Source organism: Leucoraja erinacea, unplaced genomic scaffold (genome assembly GCF_028641065.1).
Source record: "Leucoraja erinacea ecotype New England unplaced genomic scaffold, Leri_hhj_1 Leri_139S, whole genome shotgun sequence".
Taxonomy (NCBI): domain Eukaryota; kingdom Metazoa; phylum Chordata; class Chondrichthyes; order Rajiformes; family Rajidae; genus Leucoraja; species Leucoraja erinaceus.
In genome coordinates, this window is record NW_026575671.1 from 28,722 (window position 1) to 54,372 (window position 25,651).

At 48.5% G+C, this 25,651-nt stretch overlaps 1 protein-coding gene across 1 annotated transcript in view; it reads right to left on the minus strand.

Annotated features, from left to right (window-relative positions):
- Window positions 1-25,651, minus strand: part of LOC129715786 (histone-lysine N-methyltransferase ASH1L-like) — a gene marked incomplete at its 3' end in the record, with an annotated part of 216,484 nt that overhangs the window by 28,301 nt on the left and 162,532 nt on the right. The window contains 5 exon segments of the mRNA XM_055665637.1: window positions 3,581-3,654; window positions 10,729-10,823; window positions 17,035-17,223; window positions 21,117-21,301; window positions 21,303-21,817. Of these exon segments, the coding sequence (XP_055521612.1) occupies window positions 3,581-3,654; window positions 10,729-10,823; window positions 17,035-17,223; window positions 21,117-21,301; window positions 21,303-21,817 (1,058 nt within the window).

Genomic DNA, 25,651 nt, shown 5'->3' on the forward strand with positions numbered 1-25,651 from the left:
GAGAAACTCAGCGGGTGAGGCAGCATCTATGGAGCGAAGGAATAGGTGACGTTTCGGGTCGAGACCCGGAAGGGTCTCGACTCGAAATATCACCTATTCCTTCGCTCCATAGATGCTGCCTCACCCGCTGAGTTTCTCCAGCATTTTTGTCTACCTTCAGATTGAAGAAGGGTCTCGACCCGAAACGTCACCTATTCCTTCGCTCCATAGATGCTGCCTCACCCACTGAGTTACTCCAGAAGGGTCTCGACCCGAAACGTCACCTATTCCTTCGCTCCATAGATGCTGCCACACCCGCTGAGTTTCTCCAGAACTTTTGTCTACCTATGATCAAGTTTTGATTACCCATTCTCCCAAGAAGCCCTCCAAGAATATTAGCACCAAACACCCGTGGGCACAAATGATACCGGAATAAATGGATGAGAGCCAGCCGTGAGATTAGGTGGAACCAAATGCAACACGCGATACATATTTTAAAGCGGCTGGGCTTGTACACTCTGGAGTTTAGAAGGATGAGAGGGAATCTCATTGAAACATATAAGATTGTTAAGGGTTTGGACACGCTACCTTTGTCTACCTTGTTCACCATTTGTTCCTGAGGAGAAGTAAAAAAGGGCTTTCAAAATGAACGGGGAACGGAAAATATTCCCGCACTGACCCAGTTTTCCTTCACCAATCCGATACAGTAGAAAGCTAAACACCGCATAATTTAATTTCTTCTGCGATGGAGGAAATACCAAGAGACGTTCGTGTTACTGATATCTTAGCAGCTGCTCGATTTAAAAAATAACAAGCTTTTATTCTGATCTCAACACCCTCCTCCAGTCCCCATTACAACATCGACTTGAAATTCCACTTTGTGTAAAGGCAAGAGGTCAAATTCCCTTTCCTTTAGACTTTACAGACAATAGACAATAGCTGCAGGAGTAGAGGCCATTCGGCCCTTCGAGCCAGCACCGCCATTCAATGTGATCATCCCCAATCAGTACCCCGGTTCCTGCCTTCTCCCCATATCCCCTGACTCCGCTATCTTTAAGAGCCCTATCTAGCTCTCTCTTGAAAGCATCCAGAGATCCGGCCTCTGAGGCAGAGAATTCCACAGACTCACCACTCTCTGTGTGAAAAAGTGTTTCCTCATCTCCATTCTAAATGGCTGACTCCTTATTCTTAAACTGTGTGTGTGTGGCCCCTGGTTCTGGACTCCCCCAACATGTTCCCTGCCTCTAGTGTGTCCAAACCCTTAACAATCTCATATGTTTCAATAAGATTCCTCTCATCCATCTAAACTCCAGCGTATACAAGCCCAGCCGCTCCATTCTCTCTGCATATGGCAGTCCTGCCATCCCAGGAATTAACCTTGTAAACCTACGCTGGGCTCCCTCAATAGCAAGAATGTCCTTCCTCAAATTAGGGGACCAAAACTGCACACAATACTCCAGGAGAGGTCTAACTAGGGCTCTGTACAACTGCAGAAGGACCTCTTTGCTCCTATACTCGACTCCTCCTTAGAGATACAGCGTGGAAAGAGGCCCTTTGGCGCACCGAGATAAAGATCAAGATGAAGATACATATATTTGTCACATAATATAATAATAATAATAATAATAATAATACTAACCATATAACCATATAACAATTACAGCACGGAAACAGGCCATCTCGGCCCTACAAGTCCATGCCGAACAACTTTTTTTCCCCTTAGTCCCACCTGCCTGCACTCATACCATAACCCTCCATTCCCTTCTCATCCATATGCCTATCCAATTTATTTTTAAATGATACCAATGAACCTGCCTCCACCACTTCCACTGGAAGCTCATTCCACACCGCTACCACTCTCTGAGTAAAGAAGTTCCCCCCCTCATATTACCCCTAAACTTCTGTCCCTTAATTCTGAAGTCATGTCCTCTTGTTTGAATCTTCCCTATTCTCAAAGGGAAAAGCTTGTCCACATCAACTCTGTCTATTCCTCTCATCATTTTAAAGACCTCTATCAAGTCCCCCCTTAACCTTCTGCGCTCCAGAGAATAAAGAGCTAACTTATTCAACCTATCTCTGTAACTTAGTTGTTGAAACCCAGGCAACATTCTAGTAAATCTCCTCTGTACTCTCTCTATTTTGTTGACATCCTTCCCATAATTGGGCGACCAAAATTGTACACCATACTCCAAAATTGGCCTCACCAATGCCTTGTACAATTTTAACATTACATCCCAGCTTATAATAATAACAATAATAATAATAATAATAATATATTTTATTGTCATTGCACATAAGTGCAACGAGATTTGTGTATAGAAACATAGAAATTAGGTGCAGGAGTAGGCCATTCGGCCCTTCGAGCCTGCACCGCCATTCAATATGATCATGGCTGATCATCCAACTCAGTATCCCGTACCTGCCTTCTCTCCATACCCCCTGATCCCCTTAGCCACACGGGCCACATCTAACTCCCTCTTAAATATAGCCAATGAACTGGCCTCAACTACCCTCTGTGGCAGAGAGTTCCACCACTCTCTGTGTGAAAAAAGTATGCAGCTTCCATCCGACATCATAACTTAAGTAACTACTAAAATTTAGCTTTAGATATTCCCAAGAACATGGTTTGTACAAAGAACATTACAACAGTGAAATAGTCAAACAGACTAAGGTGCAGGCGTGTCTGTGCGACGTGACCATCCGAGGGGGGGATGGGGGGCACTCAGCAGGGCCGGTTCAGAGCCGCTATAGCTCTGGGAATGAAGGGGACCAATTGGTACAGTGAAATGTGTGGTCGCCATACAGCCATACCACTAATGAAGAGCACAGAACACAGACATCCCCACACAGCGGGATTAAAGTTTCCCAAAGGAAACTCCTTTGTAGAGGGAGTGCAGAGACGGTTCACCAGACTGATTCCTGGGATGTCAGGACTGTCTTATGAAGAAAGACTAGATAGACTTGGTTTATACTCTCTAGAATTTAGGAGATTGAGAGGGGATCTTATAGAAACTTACAAAATTCTTAAGGGGTTGGACAGGCTAGATGCAGGAAGATTGTTCCCGATGTTGGGGAAAGTCCAGGACAAGGGGTCACAGCTTAAGGATAAAGGGGAAATCCTTTAAAACCGAGATGAGAAGAACTTTTTTTCACGCAGAGAGTGTAGAATCTCTGCAATTCTCTGCCACAGAAGGTAGTCGAGGCCAGTTCATTGGCTATATTTAAGAGGGAGTTAGATGTGGCCCTTGTGGCTAAGGGGATCAGGGGGTATGGAGAGAAGGCAGGTACGGGATACTGAGTTGGATGATCAGCCATGATCATATTGAATGGCGGTGCAGGCTCGAAGGGCCGAATGGCCTACTCCTGCACCTAATTTCTATGTTTCTATGTTTCTATGTTGTCCTCCCGTGGTCAGGGGGCTCCCGAACGTCCCGCTATCGCCGCTACGGGCGGCCCGATGTTCAGGCCCGCTCCGTTATCCTCCCCGTTCCTGCCTTCTCCCCATATCCCCTGACTCCGCTATCTTTAAGAGCCCTATCTGTTGAAAGTGAATGCAGGCGAGCGTTTTTTTTTTTTAGACGGAGGCCTCTGAGTCACCTACCTGATTGTGTTTCCACTGCCACAGAATGTCGTACGGCAACTGGAAGTCTATCCGCTTCTGCCTCAAGTACTTGCCTGGAAAGGAAAAAGACTGACATTTAGTCGCTGCTGCAGTGGCCGAGACACGGCAGCACCAGCCGCTCTCATCCTTGACACTTCCCTTCAAATATTACTGTTGGTGACAAAACCAAGATTCAAGATTCAAGAGAGTTTATTGTCATGTGTCCCAGATCTGTTCTATATTCATGCCGACTTTATTCTGTTGTGCTGAAGCAAAACAATGAAGTGCAGGAAAAAAAAGTGCAGGGTACATCAATGATCTGGATGATGGTGTGGTAAATTGGATTAGTAAGTATGCAGATGATACTAAGATAGGTGGGGTTGCGGGTAATGAAGTAGAGTTTCAAAGTCTACAGAGAGATTTATGCCAGTTGGAAGAGTGGGCTGAAAGATGGCAGATGGAGTTTAATGCTGATAAGCGTGAGGTGCTACATCTTGGCAGGACAAATCAAAATAGGACGTACATGGTAAATGGTAGGGAATTGAAGAATGTAGGTGAACAGAGGGATCTGGGAATAACTGTGCACAGTTCCCTGAAAGTGGGATCTCATGTAGATAGGGTGGTAAAGAAAGCTTTTGGTGTGCTGGCCTTTATAAATCAGAGCATTGAGTATAGAAGTTGGGATGTAATGTTAAACTTGTACAAGGCATTGGTGAGGCCAATTCTGGAGTATGGTGTACAATTTTGGTCGCCTAATTATAGGAAGGATGTCAACAAAATAGAGAGAGTACAGAGGAGATTTACTAGAATGTTGCCTGGGTTTCAGCAACTAAGTTACAGAGAAAGGTTGAACAAGTTAGGGCTTTATTCTTTGGAGCGCAGAAGGTTAAGGGGGGACTTGATAGAGGTTTTTAAAATGATGAGAGGGATAGACAGAGTTGACGTGGAAAAGCTTTTCCCACTGAGAGTAGGGAAGATTCAAACAAGGGGACATGACTTGAGAATTAAGGGACTGAAGTTTAGGGGTAACATGAGGGGGAACTTCTTTACTCAGAGAGTGGTAGCTGTGTGGAATGAGCTTCCAGTGAAGGTGGTGGAGGCAGGTTTGTTTTTATCATTTAAAAATAAATTGAATAGTTATATGGACGGGAAGGGAATGGAGGGTTATGGTCTGAGCGCAGGTATATGGGACTAGGGGAGATTATGTGTTCGGCACGGACTAGAAGGGTCGAGATGGCCTGTTTCCGTGCTGTAATTGTTATATGGTTATATGGTTATATGGTAGAGTGGAAGATCTGGAAGTATTCAAGATTCAAGAGAGTGTATTGTCATGTGTCCCAGATCCGTTCTATATTCATGCCGATATAAATACAGAACCTATCAGTGTGTCCATATACCATTATATAAATATATACACACATAAATAAACAGATGGGCTATTAATGGGCAGAGTTTTCTTTGAGTTGAGTTTAATAGCCTGATGGCCGTGGGGAAGCAGCTATTCCTGGACCTGGATGTTCCAGATTTCAGGCTCCTGTACCTTCTACCTCAAGGCAGCGGAGAGATGAGTGTGTGGGCAGGATGGTGTGGGTCCTTGATGATGCTGCCAGCCTTTTTGAGGGCCAATTAACCTACAAACCTGCAGGTCCTTGGGACATGGGAGGAAATCGGAGCGCCTGGTGGCACGGCGGTAGAACTACGAACTCACAGCGCCAGAGGCCCGGGTTCTGTCTGCACGGAGTTTGTACCTTCTCCCCGCGACCTGCGCGGGCTTTCTCTGAGATCTTCAGTTTACTCCCGCCCTCCAAAGACGTGCAGGTTTGTCAGGCTTGAGAAGGAACTGCAGATGCTGGAAAATCGAAGGTGGACAAAAATGTCGGGAGGAACTCAGTGGGTGAGGCAGCATCTATGGAGCGAAGGAATAGGTGACATTTCGGGTCGAGACCCGGAAGGGTCTCGACCCGAAACGTCACCTATTCCTTCGCTCCATAGATGCTGCCTCACCCGCTGAGTTTCCAGAAGGGTCTTGACCCGAAACGTCACCTATTCCTTCGCTCCATAGATGCTGCCTCACCCGCTGAGTTTCCAGAAGGGTCTCGCCCCGAAACGTCACCTATTCCTTCACTCCATAGATGCTGCCTCACCCGCTGAGTTTCCAGAAGGGTCTCGACCCGAAACGTCATCTATTCCTTCGCTCCATAGATGCTGCCTCACCCGCTGAGTTTCCAGAAGGGTCTCGACCCGAAACGTCACCTATTCCTTCGCTCCACAGATGCTGCCTCACCCGCTGAGTACTACCTTTAGCCTGAAGAAGGGTCTCGACCCGAAACGTCACCTATTCCTTCACTCCACAGATGCTGCCTGACCCGCTGAGTTTCTCCAGCATTTTTGTCCACCTTCGATGTAAGGCAGCAGCTATGCCACCCTATGTAGGGGGCTCCGGTTTCCTCCCACGTCCCAAAGACAGGGAGAGGAGGGGTGGGCTTGTAGGTTAATTGGCTTGGTATAAAACGTAACTTGTCCCCAGTGCTCGTGGGACAGTGTACGTGTGCGGGGATCGCTGGTCGGCACGGACTCGGTGGGCGGAAGGTCATCTTTCCGCACTATGTTTCTGGACCTATTACAAGTATGAGGCGCAATAGTAATGTAAATAAATAAATAAATAAATAAATGGTATCAGGACCTGGTAACGGGAGGTAAAACAACAAAAACAGACTTGGTTGGTAGTCCCCTTTCTGCGGAGTTTAATGTTATAACAGAGCGATTGTTCCTATTTTCTTTTTCTTTCTTTTCTAGGGTCTATTTTCTCACTTTACTTCCTTCTCTAACTTCTTTTCTAAGGGGCTTTCTTTTCCCAACACTCTTGCACTTCACGACTCTTGCGCACTTTCTTTACTTGCCTTACTTCTATCTTTTTCTTAAAGCAAAAACAAAAAAATGAAGCGGTACAAAAAATGTATTAAGATATATGTGTTGTGTAGTATTGTAATTTGCCGTACTTCTAATAAAAATAAAAAAAAAAAAAAAAAAAAAAAAAAAAAAAAAAAAATCTTTCCGCACCGTATCTCCAAACTAAACTAAACCCAGAGGGGACGTACGTGGCGACAGGACAAACGGACAGGCCCGACGTCCACACTGTACCAGTGTCTCCGGATCAAACTCCGGATCAAACCTGGAGTATTGCGTACAGTTTTGGTCTCCAAATCTGAGGAAGGACATTATTGCCATAGAGGGAGTGCAGAGACGGTTCACCAGACTGATTCCTGGGATGTCAGGACTGTCTTATGAAGAAAGACTGGATAGACTTGGTTTATACTCTAGAATTTAGGAGACTGAGAGGGGATCTTATAGAAACTTACAAAATTCTTAAGGGGTTGGACAGGCTAGATGCAGGAAGATTGTTCCCGATGTTAGGGAAGTCCAGGACAAGGGGTCACAGCTTAAGGATAAAGGGGAAATCCTTTAAAACCGAGATGAGAAGAACTTTTTTCACGCAGAGAGTGGTGAAATCTCTGGAACTCTCTGCCACAGAGGGTAGTTGAGGCCAGTTCATTGGCTATATTTAAGAGGGAGTTAGATGTGGCCCTTGTGGCTAAGGGGATCAGGGGGTATGGAGAGAAGGCAGGTACGGGATACTGAGTTGGATGATCAGCCATGATCATATTGAATGGCGGTGCAGGCTCGAAGGGCTGAATGGCCTACTCCCTGCACCTAATTTTATATGTTTGGTTATATGGGTCTCTGGCGCCGTGAGGCAGTGGCTCTGCCAGCTGCGCATTGGCACCGCCCCAGTTGGCAAACCCAAGAGCCTGCGATGCCATGTGCCAGCTGGAGGAGCCATGGGCTGGGGCAAGACGGGCACGCGCGCTGGCAGCAGCTGCGATCACTGCTCCCCACACTGCGCCCACAGCTTCACAAGCAGACAATGGGACAAGGAGAGTAGTGCGTTCCAGTGTCCAAAACCCTTAACAATCTTATATAGAAACATAGAATGCATTTCGTTGTCTCTGTACTGTCCACTGACAATGACAATTAAAATTGAAATTGAATCTGATAGAAATTAGGTGCAGGAGTGGGCCATTTGGCCCTTCGAGCCTGCACCGCCATTCAATATGATCATGGCTGATCATCCAACTCAGTATAGAAACATAGAAACATAGAAATTAGGTGCAGGAGTAGGCCATTCGGCCCTTCGAGCCTGCACCGCCATTCAATATGATCATGGCTGATCATCCAACTCAGTATCCCGTACCTGCCTTCTCTCCATACCCCCTGATCCCCTTAGCCACAAGGGCCACATCTAACTCCCTCTTAAATATAGCCAATGAACTGTGGCCTCAACTACCCTCTGTGGCAGAGAGTTCCAGAGATTCACCACTCTCTGTGTGAAAAAAGTTCTTCTCATCTCGGTTTTTAAAGGATTTCCCCCTTATTGGTCAACTGTGACCCCTTGTACAGGACTTCCCCAACATCGGGAGCAATCTTCCTGCATCTAGCCTGTCCAACCCCTTAAGAATTTTGTAAGTTTCTATAAGATCCCCCCTCAATCTCCTAAATTCTAGAGAGTATAAACCAAGTCTATCCAGTCTTTCTTCATGAGACAGTCCTGACATCCCAGGAATCAGTCTGGTGAACCTTCTCTGCACTCCCTCTAGGCCAATAATGTCCTTCCTCAGATTTGGAGACCAAAACTGTACACAATACTCCAGGTGTGGTCTCACCAAGACCCTGTACAACTGCAGTAGAACCTCCCTGCTCCTATACTCAAATCCTTTTGCTATGAAAGCTAACATACCATTCGCTTTCTTCACTGCCTGCTGCACCTGCATGCCTACTTTCAATGACTGGTGTACCATGACACCCAGGTCTCGCTGCATCTCCCCTTTTCCTAGTCGGCCACCATTTAGATAATATGTTACAATGAGATACCCTCTCATCCTTCTAAACTCCAGAGTGTACAAGCCCAGCCTCTCCATTCTCTCAGCATACGTCAGTCCTGGGAATTAACCTTGTAAACCTACGCTGGGCTCCCTCAATAGCAAGAATGTCCTTCCTCGAAGAACGTCCTTCCTCGTATGCAGCGCCGGAGACCCGGGTACCGATCACGACTACGGGCGCTGTCGGAACGGAGTATGCACGTTCTACCCCACAACCTGCGGATTGGAACCGGGTGCCTGGCGCTGCGAGTGCTGTAAGGCAGCAACTCTACCGCTGTGACCACCGTGACCACCCTTGCTCTGTGTTCCCTGTGTTGAGGAAGAGCCTGGCTGGGGTTTCGGCCCGAAACGTTAACTATTTCCTATAGTGGAGATTGTTCAACTCTTTGCATGGAGCGAAGAAAACGTCACCTATTTCCTTCGCTCCATAGATGATGCTGCACCCGCTGAGTTCCTCCAGCGTTTTTGTCCCGCTGAGTTCCTCCAGCACTACGTGTCCTATCCATATACATAGAAACATAGAAATTAGGTGCGGGAGTAGGCCATTCGGCCCTTCGAGCCTGCACCGCCATTCAATATGATCATGGCTGATCATCCAACTCAGTATCCCGTACCTGCCTTCTCTCCATACCCCCTGATCCCCTTGGCCACAAGGGCCACATCTAACTCCCTCTTAAATATAGCCAATGAACTGGCCTCAACTACCCTCTGTGGCAGAGAGTTCCAGAGATTCACCACTCTCTGTGTGAAAAAAGTTCTTCTCATCTCGGTTTTAAAGGATTTCCCCCTTGATCCTTAAGCTGTGACCCCTTGTCCTGGACTTCCCTAACATCGGGAACAATCTTCCTGCATCTAGCCTGTCCAACCCCTTAAGAATTTTGTAAGTTTCTATAAGATCCCCTCTCAATCTTCTAAATTCTAGAGAGTATAAACCAAGTCTATCCAGTCTTTCTTCATAAGACAGTCCTGACATCCCAGGAATCAGTCTGGTGAACCTTCTCTGTACTCCCTCTATGGCAATAATGTCTTTCCTCAGATTTGGAGACCAAAACTGTACGCAACACTCCAGGTGTGGTCTCACCAAGACCCTGTACAACTGCAGTAGTACAGTGACAAGAGCTGCTGTCTCACAGCAACTTGCTTTTTCACCTAGTATGGCTGTATGGTAACTCAAATATCACTGTACCTTAATTGGTGCATGTGACAATAGACAATAGGTGCAGGAGTAGAGGCCATTCAGCCCTTCGAGCCAGCACCGCCATTCAATGTGATCATGGCTGATCATCCCCAATCAGTACCCCGTTCTTGCCTTCTCCCCATATCCCCTGACTCCGCTACTTTTAAGAGCCCTATCTAGCTCTCTCTTGAAAGCATCCAGAGAACCGGCCTCCACCGCCCTCTGAGGCAGAGAATTCCACAGACTCTGTGAGAAAAGTGTTTCCTCATCTCCGTTCTAAATGGCCGACCCCTTATTCTTAAATTGTGGCCCCTGGTTCTGGTCTCGCCCAACATCGGGAACATGTTTCCTGCCTCTAGCGTGTCCAAACCCTTAAGAATCTGATATGTTTCAATGAGAAACCCTCTCATCCTTTTAAACTCCAGAGTGTACAAGCCCAGCCGCTCCATTCTCTCGGCATATGACAGTCCCGCCATCCCGGGAATTAACCTTGTAAACCTACGCTGGGCTCCCTCAATAGCAAGAATGTCCTTCCTCAAATTAGGGGACCAAAACTGCACACAAGAGCTGCTCCATTCTCTCAGCGTATGACTTGCTTTTTCACCTGGTATGGTTGTATGGTAACTCAAATATCTTCTAGAATTTAGAATAATTTAGAAAAAACTCTCTAGAATTATGGCTAAGGGGATCAGGGGGTATGGAGAGAAGGCAGGTACGGGATACTGAGTTGGATGATCAGCCATGATCATATTGAACGGCCGAAGGGTTCAATATGATCGTGCAGGCTCGAAGGGCCGAATGGCCTCTATTCCTGCACCTAATTTATATGTTTCTATGTTTCTAAATATCACTGTAACTTAATCGGTGCATGTGACAATAAACGCAAGCTTGACGTTGAATTTGAAACGCAGTGAATACAAGCCCAGTCGACCCATTCTTGCATCATATGTCAGTCCCGCCACCCCGGGGAGTAACCTGGCGAACCCACGCTGCGGACTCCCACACGCGGACTTTTCGCACACACGGAGACTCACCGACGTGGATGGGGGCTGGGAAGAGCCCGTACTCATGCTCTCCGGGAATGTACTCCAGCTTCTCCCTCTTCACCAGGATCAGGCGGCTCTTGGGACTGAAGAACAGATTGGTTGGTTAGCAAGCGGACCGCGCAAAGGAACGAGTAGAGGAACCTCACTTATAGAGTCCACAAAACGTCACTGTGCCAGTTATAACATTCACTGCTCATGTGGCAATCATGATTTTAAAATTGTCTTGACAATAATCTTAGTGTCAGTTATACGGTGAAATATCTAGGGCATATTATCACAGAACAAATGACAGATGATGAGGATATTTATAGGCAACGACGCATGCTGTATGTACAGGCGAATATCCTCTTGTGTAAATTTGGTGCGTGTGCAGATGTGGTGAAGATGTCGCTATTTCGTTCAAATCTTTAGTGGTAAAGAAAGCTTTTGGTGTGCTGGCCTTTATAAATCAGAGCATTGAGTATAGAAGCTGGGATGTAATGTTAAAATTGTACAAGGCATTGGTGAGACCAAATCTGGAGTATGGGGTACAATTTTGGTCGCCAAATTATAGGAAGGATGTCAACAAAATAGAGAGAGTACAGAGGAGATTTACTAGAATGTTGCCTGGGTTTCAACAACTAAGTTACAGAGATAGGTTGAATAAGTTAGGTCTTTATTCTCTGGAGCACAGAAGGTTAAGGGGGGACCTGATAGAGGTCTTTAAAATGATGAGAGGGATAGACAGAGTTGATGTGGACAAGCTTTTCCCTTTGAGAATAGGGAAGATTCAAACAAGAGGACATGACTTCAGAATTAAGGGACAGAAGTTTAGGGGTAATATGAGGGGGAACTTCTTTACTCAGAGAGTGGTAGCGGTGTGGAATGAGCTTCCAGTGGAAGTGGTGGAGGCCAGGTTCATTGGTATCATTTAAAAATAAATTGGATAGGCATATGGATGAGAAGGCAATGGAGGGTTATGGTACGAGTGCAGGCAGGTGGGATTAAGGGGAAAAAAATTTGTTTGGCATGGACTTGTAGGGCCGAGATGGCCTGTTTCCGTGCTGTAATTGTTATATGGTTATTATATGGTTATTTAGAGCATACTGCACACCACTCTACACTGCGCACCTGTGGTCGAACTATGGAAAGACAAGTATGCAGAGACTAACGGTGGCATATAACGATGCCATGAGAACACTGCTAAGGCAACCTAGATGGTGTAGTGCCAGTAATATGTTTGTGGCTGCAGGAGTCAGTACTTTAGAAGCTATCCTAAGACATCACATGTATAAATTCATTTGCAGGATAAATGACTCTAAAAATGTGATTACTGTGGCCTTGTCAAACATAAGGGTTCACACTACACACCCTCCCCCCCTCCACCCCGACTCTCAGTCTGAAGAAGGGTCTCGGACCTGAAACGTCACCTATCCATGTTCTCCACAGATGCTGCCTGACCCGCTGAGTTACTCCAGCACTCTGTGAAACGTCACCTATCCATGTTCTCCACAGATGCTGCCTGACCCACTGAGTTATGGTGCAGCAGCATCTATGGAGCTAAGGAAATAGGCAACGTTTCGGGCCGAAACCCTTCTGGAAATAGGCAACGTTTCGGGCCGAAACCCGAAAGGGTTTCGGCCCGAAACGTTACCTATTTCCTTAGCTCCATAGATGCTGCTGCACCCGCTGAGTTACTCCAGCACTCTGTGAAACGTCACCTATCCATGTTCTCCACAGATGCTGCCTGACCCGCTGAGTTACTCCAGCACTCTGTGAAACGTCACCTATCCACGTTCTCCACAGATGCTGCCTGACCCGCTGAGTTGCTCCAGCACTCTGTGAAACGTCACCTATCCACGTTCTCCACAGATGCTGCCTGACCCGCTGAGTTACTCCAGCGCTCTGTGAAACGTCACCTATCCACGTTCTCCACAGATGCTGCCTGACCCGCTGAGTTACTCCGGCACTCTGTGAAACGTCACCTATCCATGTTCTCCACACAGATGCTGCCTGACCCGCTGAGTTACTCCAGCACTCTGTGAAACATCACAGTCTATGGAATTTTCTGCCTCAGAGGGCGGTGGAGGCCAGATCTCTGGATGTTTTCAAGAGAGAGCTAGATAGGGCTCTTAAAGATAGTGGAGTCAGGGGATATGGGGAGAAGGCAGGAACGGGGAACTGATTGGGGATGATCGGCCATGATCACATTAAATGGCGGTGCTGGCTCGAAGGGCCGAATGGCCTTTACTCCTGCACCTATTGTCTATTGTCACCTATCCATGTTCTCCACAGATGCTGCCTGACCGTCTGAGTTACTCCAGCACTCTGTGAAACGTCACCTATCCATGTTCTCCACAGATGCTGCCTGACCGTCTGAGTTACTCCAGCACTCTGTGAAACGTCACCTATCCATGTTCTCCACAGATGCTGCCTGACCCGCTGAGTCACACCAGCTTTTTGCGTCTATCTTTGACTCTGTGACAGGTGGGGCCGTGGGGCCTGTTGTCGGTGTGTGTTGCTGTGCGAGGCCGTGACTGTAGCCCGGACGAAACAAATAGTTTGTGAGGTCTGCCGTCATTAATGGCACTCAGTCCTCAGCCACTGCCCAGCACCAAGGGTCACCTGTACTAGAAGCTCAAGCAGCAGCAACGGCGGCCCCTGGTGGCCGGAGTGAAATCCCTCCACAGTCCGGCAGCAAGCTCAGAAACTCTGACCAGCCATCCCACCTCACCCGAGATGCTTGGGTTATTAATAACATGATTGTTCCCGATGTTAGGGAAGTCCAGGACAAGGGGTCACAGCTTAAGGATAAGGGGGAAATCCTTTAAAACCGAGATGAGAAGAACTTTTTTCACACAGAGAGTGGTGAATCTCTGGAACTCTCTGCCACAGAGGGTAGTTGAGGCCAGTTCATTGGCTATATTTAAGAGGGAGTTAGATGTGGCCCTTGTGGCTAAGGGGATCAGGGGGTATGGAGAGAAGGCAGGTACGGAATACTGAGTTGGATGATCAGCCATGATCATATTGAATGGCGGTGCAGGCTCGAAGGGCCGAATGGCTTACTCCTGCACCTATTGTCTATGTTTCTATAACAATAATCACTTTATTATTATGGATGCTAGAGGCAGGAAACATGTTCCCGATGTTGGGGGAGTCCAGAACCAGGGCCCACACACACACACACAGTTTAAGAATAAGGGGTCGGCCATTTAGAACGGGGACGACGATACACTTTTTCCACACAGAGAGAGTGGTGAGTCTGTGGAATTCTCTGCCTCAGAGGGCGGTGGAGGCCGGATCTCTGGATGCCTTCAAGAGAGAGCTAGATAGGGCTCTTAAAGATGGCGGAGTCAGGGGATATGGGGATATGATTGGGGATGATAACATTGAAGGGCCGAATGGCCTACTCCTGCACCTGTTGTCTATTGTCTATAATAATAATAAATGTATTTGTATAGCACATTTAAAAACAACTCACGTTGGACAGGCTAGATGCAGGAAGATTGTTCCCGATGTTGGGGAAGTCCAGGACAAGGGGGTCACAGTTTAAGGATAAGGGGGAAATCCTTTAAAACCGAGATGAGAAGAACTTTTTTTTTTCACACAGAGAGTGGTGAATCTCTGGAACTCTCTGCCACAGAGGGTAGTTGAGGCCAGTTCATTGGCTATATTTAAGAGGGAGTTAGATGTGGCCCTTGTGGCTAAGGGGATCAGGGGGTATGGAGAGAAGGCAGGTACGGGATACTGAGTTGGATGATCAGCCATGATCATATTGAATGGCGGTGCAGGCTCGAAGGGCCGAATGGCCTACTCCTGCACCTAATTTCTATGTTTCTATAACAATAATCACTTTATTATTATGGATGCTAGAGGCAGGAAACATGTTCCCGATGTTGGGGGAGTCCAGAACCAGGGGCCACACACACACAGTTTAAGAATAAGGGGTCGGCCATTTAGAACAGGGACGACGATACACTTTTTCCACACAGAGAGTGGTGAGTCTGTGGAATTCTCTGCCTCAGAGGGCGGTGGAGGCCGGTTCTCTGGATGCTTTCAAGAGAGAGCTGGATAGGGCTCTTAAAGATAGCGGAGTCAGGGGATATGGGGATATGATTGGGGATGATAACATTGAAGGGCCGAATGGCCTACTCCTGCACCTGTTGTCTATTGTCTATAATAATAATAACTGTATTTGTATAGCACATTTAAAAACAACTCACGTTGGACAGGCTAGATGCAGGAAGATTGTTCCCGATGTTGGGGAAGTCCAGAACAAGGGGTCACAGTTTAAGGATAAGGGGGAAATCCTTTAAAACCGAGATGAGAAGAACTTTTTTTCACACAGAGAGTGGTGAATCTCTGGAACTCTCTGCCACAGAGGGTAGTTGAGGCCAGTTCATTGGCTATATTTAAGAGGGAGTTAGATGTGGCCCTTCTGGCTAAGGGGATCAGGTGGTATGGAGAGAAGGCAGGTACGGGATACTGAGTTGGATGATCAGCCATGATCATATTGAATGGCGGTGCAGGCTCGAAGGGCCGAATGGCCTACTCCTGCACCTAATTTCTATGTTTCTATGATATGGGGAGAAGGCAGGAACGGGGTACTGATTGGGGATTTCTTTAAGAAGGAACGTTGCCTATTTCCTTCGCTCCATAGATACTGCTGCACCCGCTGAGTTTCTCCAGCTTGTTTGTGTATCTACTGATTGGGGATGATCAGCCATGATCACATTGAATGGCGGTGCTGGCTCGATTGGCCTACTCCTGCACCTATTGTCTATTGTCTATTGACATGGAGTAGACTGAATTCCCCCCCCCCTTCCAATCTTTGCAAATCCCCAGTCACGTTTCATGTAACTTGTGTTTTACGACTGGTTGGCAGATTAATTTCCCTCCTGAAGTTCTATCGTATCTTATCGGCAAAGTCCAACGGTGCGTGACTCTGCTAGCCCGGTGCATTCATCTCCTCCCCTGCCTTGACTACTGCAACGCACCTATACACTGGCATCAGCCAAAATCATCCCTGACCCGCCTGCAATTGGTCCAGAACGCAGCAGCGAGACTTCAGACGGGCATCCCGATCCTGGCCTCTCTCCACTGGCTCCAACTATGGTATAGAATCACCTTCAAGCTCCTCTTATACGTATACAAAGCCCTTAAATGCATTTCGTTGTCTCTGTACTGTACACTGACAATGACAATTAAAATTGAATCTGAATCTGAATCTGAATCTAATGAGCTTCTCCCCCCCTCCCATATCAAAAATCTTCTAACCCACCATTCTACCTCCAGGTCATAGAAACATAGGCAATAGGTGCAGGAGTAGAGGCCATTCGGCCCTTCGAGCCAGCATTGCCATTCAATATGATCATGGCTGATCATCCAACTCAGTATCCCGTACCTGCCTTCTCTCCATACCCCCTGATCCCTTTAGCCACAAGGGCCACATCCAACTCCCTCTTAAATATAGCCAATGAACTGTGTGGACTCAACTACCTTCTGTGGCAGAGAATTCCACAGATTCACCACTCTCTGTGTGTGAAAAAAAAATGTTTTTTTCTCATCTCGGTCCTAAAAGATTTCCCCCTTATCCTTAAACTGTGTGTGTGGCCCCTTGTTCTGGACTTCCCCAACATCGGGAACAATCTTCCTGCATCTAGCCTGTCCAACCCCTTAAGAATTGTGTACGTTTCTATAAGATCCCCCCTCAATCTTCTAAATTCTAGCGAGTACAAGCCGAGTCTATCCAGTCTTTCTTCATATGAAAGCCCTGCCATCCCAGGAATCAGTCTGGTGAACCTTCTCTGTACTCCCTCTATGGCAAGAATGTCTTTCCTCAGATTAGGAGACCAAAACTGTACGCAATACTCCAGGTGTGGTCTCACCAAGACCCTGTACAACTGCAGTAGAACCTCCCTGCTCTTACACTCAAATCCTTTTGCTATTCTCTCTCTATGGCAAGAATGTCTTTCCTCAGATTAGGAGACCAAAACTGTACGCAATACTCCAGGTGTGGTCTCACCAAGACCCTGTACAACTGCAGTAGAACCTCCCTGCTCTTATACGTATACAAAGCCCTTAACGGGCTTGCCCCACCCCCCCCCAATATCAAAAATCTTCGAACCCACCATTCTACCTCCAGGTCCCTCAGGTCGGCCAACTTGGGGATACTGACTATCCCGCGGAAACAGGTCCTTATAGAAACATATAAAATTCTGAAAGGATTTCCGAATGAACATTGACTTCTCCAATTTCAGGTAGTCCCTGCTTTCTCCTTCCTTCCCCTACCCTTCCCAGCTCTCCCACACTCACTCGGGAACCTTGTAGACGTCCGAGTAGAGTCCTGCCTTCTGATATTTCTTCTTTGGGGGGCGAGGCGCCTTCTTCTCCCTCTGGGCGGGCGGTTGAGGCGGCGGGGGCGGGGGCGGCGAGCTTTCTGGCGCCGCCGTCTTCTCCGGGGTCTCTGGCGGGGCGGCTGCCTCGGGGCACAACTCGGGCGAGCTGGGCGCGCGCGGGGAACAAAGCGGCAGCGTTTTAATATCGACGACCGGGAAACTAACACACACACACACACAGAGAGCAGACCCGCAACACAGCGCACACTTCAACTCCCCCTCCATTCCCCAAATCCGACCTTTCTGTCCTGGGGCCCCCTCCATGGCCAGAGTGAGGACTGGTGCAAATTGGAGGAGCAGCACCTCATATTTTGCCTGGGTAGTTTACACCCCAGCGGTATGAACACTGACTTCTCCAATTTCAGGTAGTCCCTGCCAAAGATCCTATAGTGGAGCAAGATAGACCACTCCTGCTAAATGCAATGGGCGTATGTGTCGTATGGAACGGAGCGGAACGTGGACCTTTTTTTCATCCATTTTAGTAACCCGACCCGACTCACAGTGTAATCAACGTTGCGGGGGAACAGTTTGTGTTATAATTCTGAAAATGAGGAGAAGATTTTTCCCCAAGAACTTTCATTTTCACGAGGATGTTTCCGTAACCGGCTTATGAAAGATTGAAAAGACTAGGCTTGTATTCACTGGAGTTTAGAAGGATGAGGGGGGAGGGGATCGTATAGAAACATGTCAAATTATAAAAGGACTGTGGACAAGCTAGATGCAGGAAAAATGTTCCCAATGTTGGGCGAGTCCAGAACCAGGGGCCACACACACACACACAGTTTAAGAATAAGGGGTCGGCCATTTAGAACTGAGACGAGGAAACACTTTTTCTCACAGAGAGTTGTGAGTCTGTGGAATTCTCTGCCCCAGAGACCACATCTGAAGTATTGTGTACAGTTTTGGTCTCCTAATTTGAGGAAGGACATCCTTGTGATTGAGGCAGTGCAACGTAGGTTCACGAGATTGATCCCTGGGATGGCGGGACTGTCACATGAGGAAAGGTTGAAAAGACTAGGCTTGTATTCACTGGAGTTTAGAAAGATGAGGGGGTGGGGGGGGGGGGGTCTTATAGAAACATAAAAATTATAAAAAGACTGGATAAGCTAGATGCAGAAAAAAATTTCCCAATGTTGGGCGAGTCCAGAACCAGGGGCCACACACACAGTCTTAGAATAAATGGGAGGCCATTTAAGACTGAGGTGAGAAAAAAACCTTTTCACCCAGAGAGTTGTGAATTTGTGGAATTCCCTGCCACAGAGGGCAGTGGAGGCCAAGTCACTGGATGGATTTAAGAGAGAGTTAGATAGAGCTCGGGGGGGCTGGTGGAGTCAAGGGATATGGGGAGAAGGCAGGCACGGGTTATTGATTGGGGACGATCAGCCATGATCACAATGAGTGGCGGTGCTGGTGCAGGCTCGAAGGGCTGAATGGCCTCCTCCTGCACCTGTTTTCTATGTTTCTATGAAAGGTCACCCATTCTTTCTCTCCACAGATGATGCCTGACCCGCTGAGTTACTGCAGCTTTTTGTGTCTATCTTGGATGTCAGGGGTTATGGGGAGTAGGCAGGAGAATGGGGTTAAGAGGGAGAGAAATAGATAGAAACATAGAAAATAGGTGCAGGAGTACAGGCCATTCGGCCCTTCGAGCCTGCACCGCCATTCAATATGATCATGGCTGATCATCCAACTCAGTATCCTGTTCCTGCCTTCTCTCCATACCCCCTAATCCCTTTAGCCACAAGGGCCACAAGATCAGGCATGATCAAATGGCAAAGTAACCTCGATGGGCCGAATGGCCTCATTCAGCTCCTATCATTATGTTGGATCGCAAAATCTGGGAATCCAATGCCTTTTTGAGACTGAAAAGCCTTGAGATTTATTTTTTGTTTTCTTTCACACCGAGAGTGGAATTCTCTGCCAACAGAAAGGAGATTGTTCCCGATGTTGGGGAAGTCCAGAACAAGGGGGTCACACACACAGTTTGAGGATAAGGGGGAAATCTTTTAGGACCGAGATGAGGAAATCATTTTTTTTTCACACACGCAGAGAGTGGTGAATCTGTGGAATTCTCTGCCACAGAAGGTAGTTGAGGCCACACAGTTCATTGGCTATATTTAAGAGGGAGTTAGATGTGGCATAGAAACATAGAAACATAGAAATTAGGTGCAGGAGTAGGCCATTCGGCCCTTCGAGCCTGCACCGCCATTCAATATGATCATGGCTGATCATCCAACTCAGTATCCCGTACCTGCCTTCTCTCCAGACCCCCTGATCCCCTTAGCCCCAAGGGCCACATCTAACTCCCTCTTAAATATAGCCAATGAACTGGCCTCAACTACCCTCTGTGGCAGAGAGTTCCAGAGATTCACCCCTCTCTGTGTGAAAAAAGTTCTCCTCATCTCGGATTTTTAAAGGACTTCCCCTTTATCCTTAAGCTGTGACCCCTTGTGGCACTTGTGGCTAAAGGGATCAGGGGGTATGGAGAGAAGGCAGGGATGGGATACTGAGTTGGATGATCAGCCATGATCATATTGAATGGCGAAAGGTGCAGGCTCTTAGACTCCTGCACCTATTGTCCATGTTTCTGTGAGTGTTGCCCCTGAAATTTAAAACCTCATTCCCATTAATTGGTTCGAAATGCGAACACAAACAGATCTTGGGAGCTTTGATTTTTGGATCGAACCAGCGACTAACGAAACTGTGCCAAGAGCCACCAGTCGGCCGAGATTCGAAGGGAATGCTAAGCAGGCTGGAGTGTGGAAGGGGGAAGACTGTTGGAGCCGCTGGGCCCGCTGACCAGACATTCCTGGAGCCCGGGCCCAGCCTGCAGTCCCTCTGCACTGAGCGCCGCTAGGCCTGCCAGCGTGAGCCACAGTGCCGGAGCTGGGATTGAAGCTCTGCCGGCTGGGCTTTGGCACATCCGGCGGGGTCCCAGACCGGAGTAAACAGAAGTAAGTGCTGGAGAAACTCAGCGGGTGCAGCAGCATCTATGGAGCGATGGAAATAGGCAACGTTTCGGGCCGAAACCCTCGGGTTTCGGCCCGAAACGTTGCCTATTTCCTTCGCTCCATAGATGCTGCTGCACCAGCTGAGTTTCTCCAGCATTTTTGTCTACCAGCATCTGCAGTTCTGAGGGTGGGCGAGGAAATCAGGTTGGGACACAAAGTGGTGCAGTGGTAGAGGTGCTGCCGTTCAGCACCACAGTCCCGGGTTCAGACTGGCCTAAAGGAGCCTGGAGGTTCGCTTAATTTACCGGCAACTGTTTAAAACGTCGCACACATCGCCCTTTCACGGGGGACGTGGCCCAGTGTCTGACGGCCCAGAGCCAGAGCAAGATGCCAGGCACAAGCGTTGGTGCCCAAGGGCCAGAGCAAGGTGCCAGACACAAACGCCAGTGCCAAGGGGCAGGAGCACAGTGCCAGACACAAACGCCAGTGCCCACCGCCCAAGGGCCAGAGCAAGGTGCCAGACACAAACGCCAGTGCCCACGGCCAGAGCAAGGTGCCTGGCACAAACGCCAGTGCCCACGGCCAGAGCAAGGTGCCAGGCACAAACGCCAGTGCCCACGGCCAGAGCAAGGTGCCAGGCACAAACGCCAGTGCCCACGGCCAGAGCAAGGTGCCAGACACAAACGCCAGTGCCCACGGCCAGAGCAAGGTGCCAGGCACAAACGCCAGTGCCCACCAGTGCCCAGGGGCAGGAGCACAGTGCCAGGCACAAACGCCAGTGCCCAGGGGCAGGAGCACGGTGCCAGGCACAAACGCCAGTGCCCAGGGCCAGAGCACAGTGTCAGACACAAATGCCAGTGCCCAGGGGCAGGAGCACAGTGCCAGACACAAACGCCAGTGCCCAGGGGCAAGAGCAAGGTGCCAGGCACAAACACCAGTGCCCAGGGCCAGAGCACGGTGTCAGACACAAACGCCAGTGACCAAGGTGCGAGACACAAACGCCAGTGCCCACCAGTGCCCAGGGGCCAGAGCACAGTGCCAGACTTACCCGTCTCCACAGTGTCGTTTCCGCTTCACCCCCTTCCTGTGCTCCGACTGCTGCCGGTTGACGCTCTGCAGCACGGCCTCGATAACGTCCATGATGGTGTCGGTCTGGGCGGGCGTCTCCCCGCCCTCGCTCGCCTCCGCGCGCGAACCGCTCGGCCTGCGCCGGCGCGGGGGGGTGGGCATTGGCGGCGGCGGAGGCGGCGGACGGCGGCGGCTGGCACGGGCCGGGCTCCTCCACCTTCCGCGGCCTCCCCCGCTTGCACTTGACCATGTTGTTGCCTGTCCGAGACTGCCTCTGCAGCTTTTTGGCTTTCAGGATCTTGTTGACGTGGTCCAGGTTCTTCTTGGTGGCCAGGACCTTGTCGAAATTGCACATCCTCCTGGCCTGCCGCTGCATGGCTTCCACCCGCTCCTTCTGCAGCCGCTGGCTGGCCGTCGTCCCGTTCGGCTCGCCGCCGTGGGGGAAGTCGCTGGTCTGGGCGGGGGCCGTTTCCAGCCGCCAGCTCGGGCTGTAGCCTTTCCCCGAGCTGGGGGCGGGGGGGCTGTCGGGGCGAGTGACCGTCACGCTGGCGATGACCTCTTCGATGGTCTTCTCTATGGCCATTCGCTGGGAGCCATCTTGCGTTACCCGCTGGATGACGTTCTCTATAGCTTCCTCCACTGGACTTCCTAGTTTCGTACCTCGCGATGACGAGCCCGTGCCTGAAAAGGAGGAGAATTGGATTAGAGAACGGTAGACTTTAGAGACACAGTGTAAAGTAACTGTTAGGTACACAACATTGCTGGAGAAACTCAGCGGGTGCAGCAGCATCTATGGAGCGAAGGAAATTCTCTCTCTCTCTATCTATCTATCTATCTATCTATCTATCTATCTATCTATCTATCTATCTATCTATCTATCTATCTATCTATCTACTACCTACCTACCTACTATCTATCTATCTATCTATCTATCTATCTATCTATCTATCTATCTATCTATCTATCTATCTATCTATCTATCTATCTATCTATCTGTCTATCTATCTATCTATCTATCTATCTATTCAGATTCTATTCAATTTTAATTGTCAGTGTACAGTACAGAGATCTATCTATCTATCTAGCTATCTCCCTTGAAGAGCTATCTATCTATCTCTATCTAAATCTATCTATCTATCTATCTCTCTCTCTCTCTCTCTCTCTCTCTCTCTCTCTCTCTCTCTCTCTCTCTCTCTCTCTCTCTCTCTCTCTCTCTATCTATCTATCTATCTCTCTCTCTCTCTCTCTCTCTCTCTCTCTATCTATCTATCTATCTATCTATCTATCTATCTATCTATCTATCTATCTATCTATCTATCTATCTATCTATCTATCTATCTATCTATCTATCTATCTATCTATCTATCTATCTATCTATCTATCTATCTATCTCTCCCTTACTCCCTCTGTTTCGGGCCGAAACCCTTCTTCAGACTCAGGGTAAATGTTTCCTGACTGGATTTGAGTGTAGGAGCAGGGAGGTTCTACTGCAGTTGCACACGGTCTTGGTGAGACCACACCTGGAGTATTGCGTACAGTTTTGGTCTCCAAATCTGAGGAAGGACATTCTTGCCATAGAGGGAGTGCAGAGAAGGTTCACCAGACTGATTCCTGGGATGTCAGGACTTTCATATGAAGAAAGACTGGATAGACTCAGCTTGTACTCGCTTTAGAAGATTGAGGGGGGATCTTATAGAAACTTACAAAATTCTTAAGGGGTTGGACAGGCTAGATGCAGGAAGATTGTTCCCGATGTTGGGGAAGTCCAGAACAAGGGGTCACAGCTTAAGGATAAGGGGGAAGTCTTTTAGGACCGAATGAGAAAAACATTTGGTGAATCTGTGGAATTCTCTGCCACAGAAGGTAGTTGAGGTCAGTTCATTGGCTATATTTAAGAGGGAGTTAGATGTGGCCCTTGTGGCTAAAGGGATCAGGGGGTATGGAGAGAAGGCAGGTACAGGATACTGAGTTGGATGATCAGCCATAATCATACTGAATGGCAGTGCAGGCTCGAAGGGCAGAATGGCCTACTCCTGCACCTATTTTCTATGTTTCTATATTTCTATGACTAAAACTCTTCTGCAGTTGTACAGGGCTCTGGTGAGACCACATCTAGAGTATTGTGTACAGTTTTGGTCTCCTAATTTGAGGAAGGACATCCTTGTGATTGAGGCAGTGCAGCGTAGGTTCACGAGATTGATCCCTGGGATGGCGGGACTGTCATATGAGGAAAGGTTGAAAAGACTAGGCTTGTATTCACTGGAGTTTAGAAGGATGAGGGGAGGGGTTTATAGAAACTTATAAAATTACAAAAGGACTGGACAAGCTAGATGCAGGAAAATGTTCCCAATGTTGGGCGAGTCCAGAACCAGGGGCCACACACACAGTCTTAGAATAAAGGGGAGGCCATTTAAGACTGAGGTGAGAAAAAACATTTTCACCCAGAGAGTTGTGAATTTGTGGAATTCCCTGCCACAGAGGGCAGTGGAGGCCAAGTCAATGGATGGATTTAAGAGAGAGTTGGATAGAGCTCTAGGGCCTAGTGGAGTCAAGGGATATGGGGAGAAGGCAGGCACGGGTTATTGATTGGGGACGATCAGCCGTGATCACAATGAATGGCGGTGCTGGTGCTGGGTCGAAGGGCCGAATGGCCTCCACCTGCACCTATTTTCTACGTTTTCATGTTTCTATAGAGATAGATAAATTCTTGATCAGTAGAGGTGTCAGGGGTTACATAGAAACATAGAAATTAGGTGCAGGAGTAGGCCATTCGGCCCTTCGAGCCTGCACCGCCATTCAATATGATCATGGCTGATCATCCAACTCAGTATCCCGTACCTGCCTTCTCTCCATACCCCCTGATCCCCTTAGCCACAAGGGCCACATCTAACTCCCTCTTAAATATAGCCAATGAAGTTATGGGGGAAAGGCAGGAGAATGGGGTTAGGAGGGCGAGGTGGCGGAGTAGACTTGATGGGCCAAATGGCCTAATTCTACTCCTATCACTTATAACATTACATGGATGGACACTGGTTTGCTCGCTCAATGGACAATAGATGCAGGGGTAGGCCATTTGGCCCTTCGAGCCAGCAGCGAGCCAGCACAGAGGATGTTTACTGCACAGACGGCACTTAAAACATTATCACCAGCCAATTACCAGCTATGAGCGTGCCATTAGTAATAATCACAGTTTCATGCCGATTTATGTCAGGCAGTCTTCCAGGTACAATAAGCCCGTCTCGATAACGTGGAGACACAAGGAACTGCAGATACAGGTTACAAAACAAGGCACAAAGTGCTGGAGTAACTCAGCGGCAAGGCAGCCTCTCGAGAAAACAGGAATAGGTTTTGGGTCAGGTCTTCAGGCTTAATCGAAAGTGGAGGCCCGGTTCTCTGGATGCTTTCAAGAGTGAGCTAGATGGGGCTGTTATTTATGCAACTTGGTCTCTTCAAATTCAGATTCAGATTCAGATTCAGATTCAGATTCAGATTCAGATTCAATTTTAATTGTCATTGTCAGTGTACAGTACAGAGACAACGAAATGCATTTAGCATCTCCCTGGAAGAGCGACATAGCACATGATTTGAATAAATAATAATAAGTGTCCGGGGGGGGGTGGTGATTGGCAGTCACCGAGGTACGTTGTTGAGTAGAGTGACAGCCGCCGGGAAGAAGCTGTTCCTCGACCTGCTGGTCCGGCGACGGAGAGACCTGTAGCGCCTCCCGGATGGTAGGAGGGTAAACAGTCCATGGTTGGGGTGAGAGCAGTCCTTGGCGATGATGAGCGCCCTCCGCAGACAGCGCTTGCTTTGGACAGACTCAATGGAGGGGAGCGAGGAACCGGTGATGCGTTGGGCAATTTTCACCACCCTCTGCAATGCCTTCCGGTGGGAGACAGAGCAGTTGCCATACCATACTGTGATGCAGTTGGTAAGGATGCTCTCCATGGTGCAGCGGTAGAAGTTCCATCGAGAGCATCCTTACCAACTGCATCACAGTGTGGTATGGCAACTGCTCTGTCTCCGACCGGAAGGCATTTCAGTATTCGTGCCTTCTATGTTCTGGTGTGCCAAAGCAAACCACGAACGTCATTGTCCTGTCATTCTGTCCTGGGCCTCCTCCATGGCCAGAGTGAGTGAGCACCGCCGGATATTGGAGGAGCAGCGCCTCATATTCCGCTTGAGCAGTCTGCACCCTAGCGGCATAAACAGTGACTTCTCCAATTTCCGGGAGCCCTTGCTGTCTCCTCCCCTTCTCAGCTCTCCCTCAGCCCTCGGGCTCCTCCTCTTTCGCCTTTCTCCTTTCCCCCCCCCCCCCCCCCCCCCCCCCCCCCCCCCACATCAGTCTGGAGAAGGGTTTCGGCCCGAAACGTTGCCTATTTCCTTCGCTCCATAGATGCTGCCGCACCCGCTGAGTTTCTCCAGCAATTTGTCTACCTGTGATTTTCCCGCATCTTAAACACCTATCCATCTTCTCCACAGATGCTGCCTGAGCCGCTGAATTACTTTAGCACC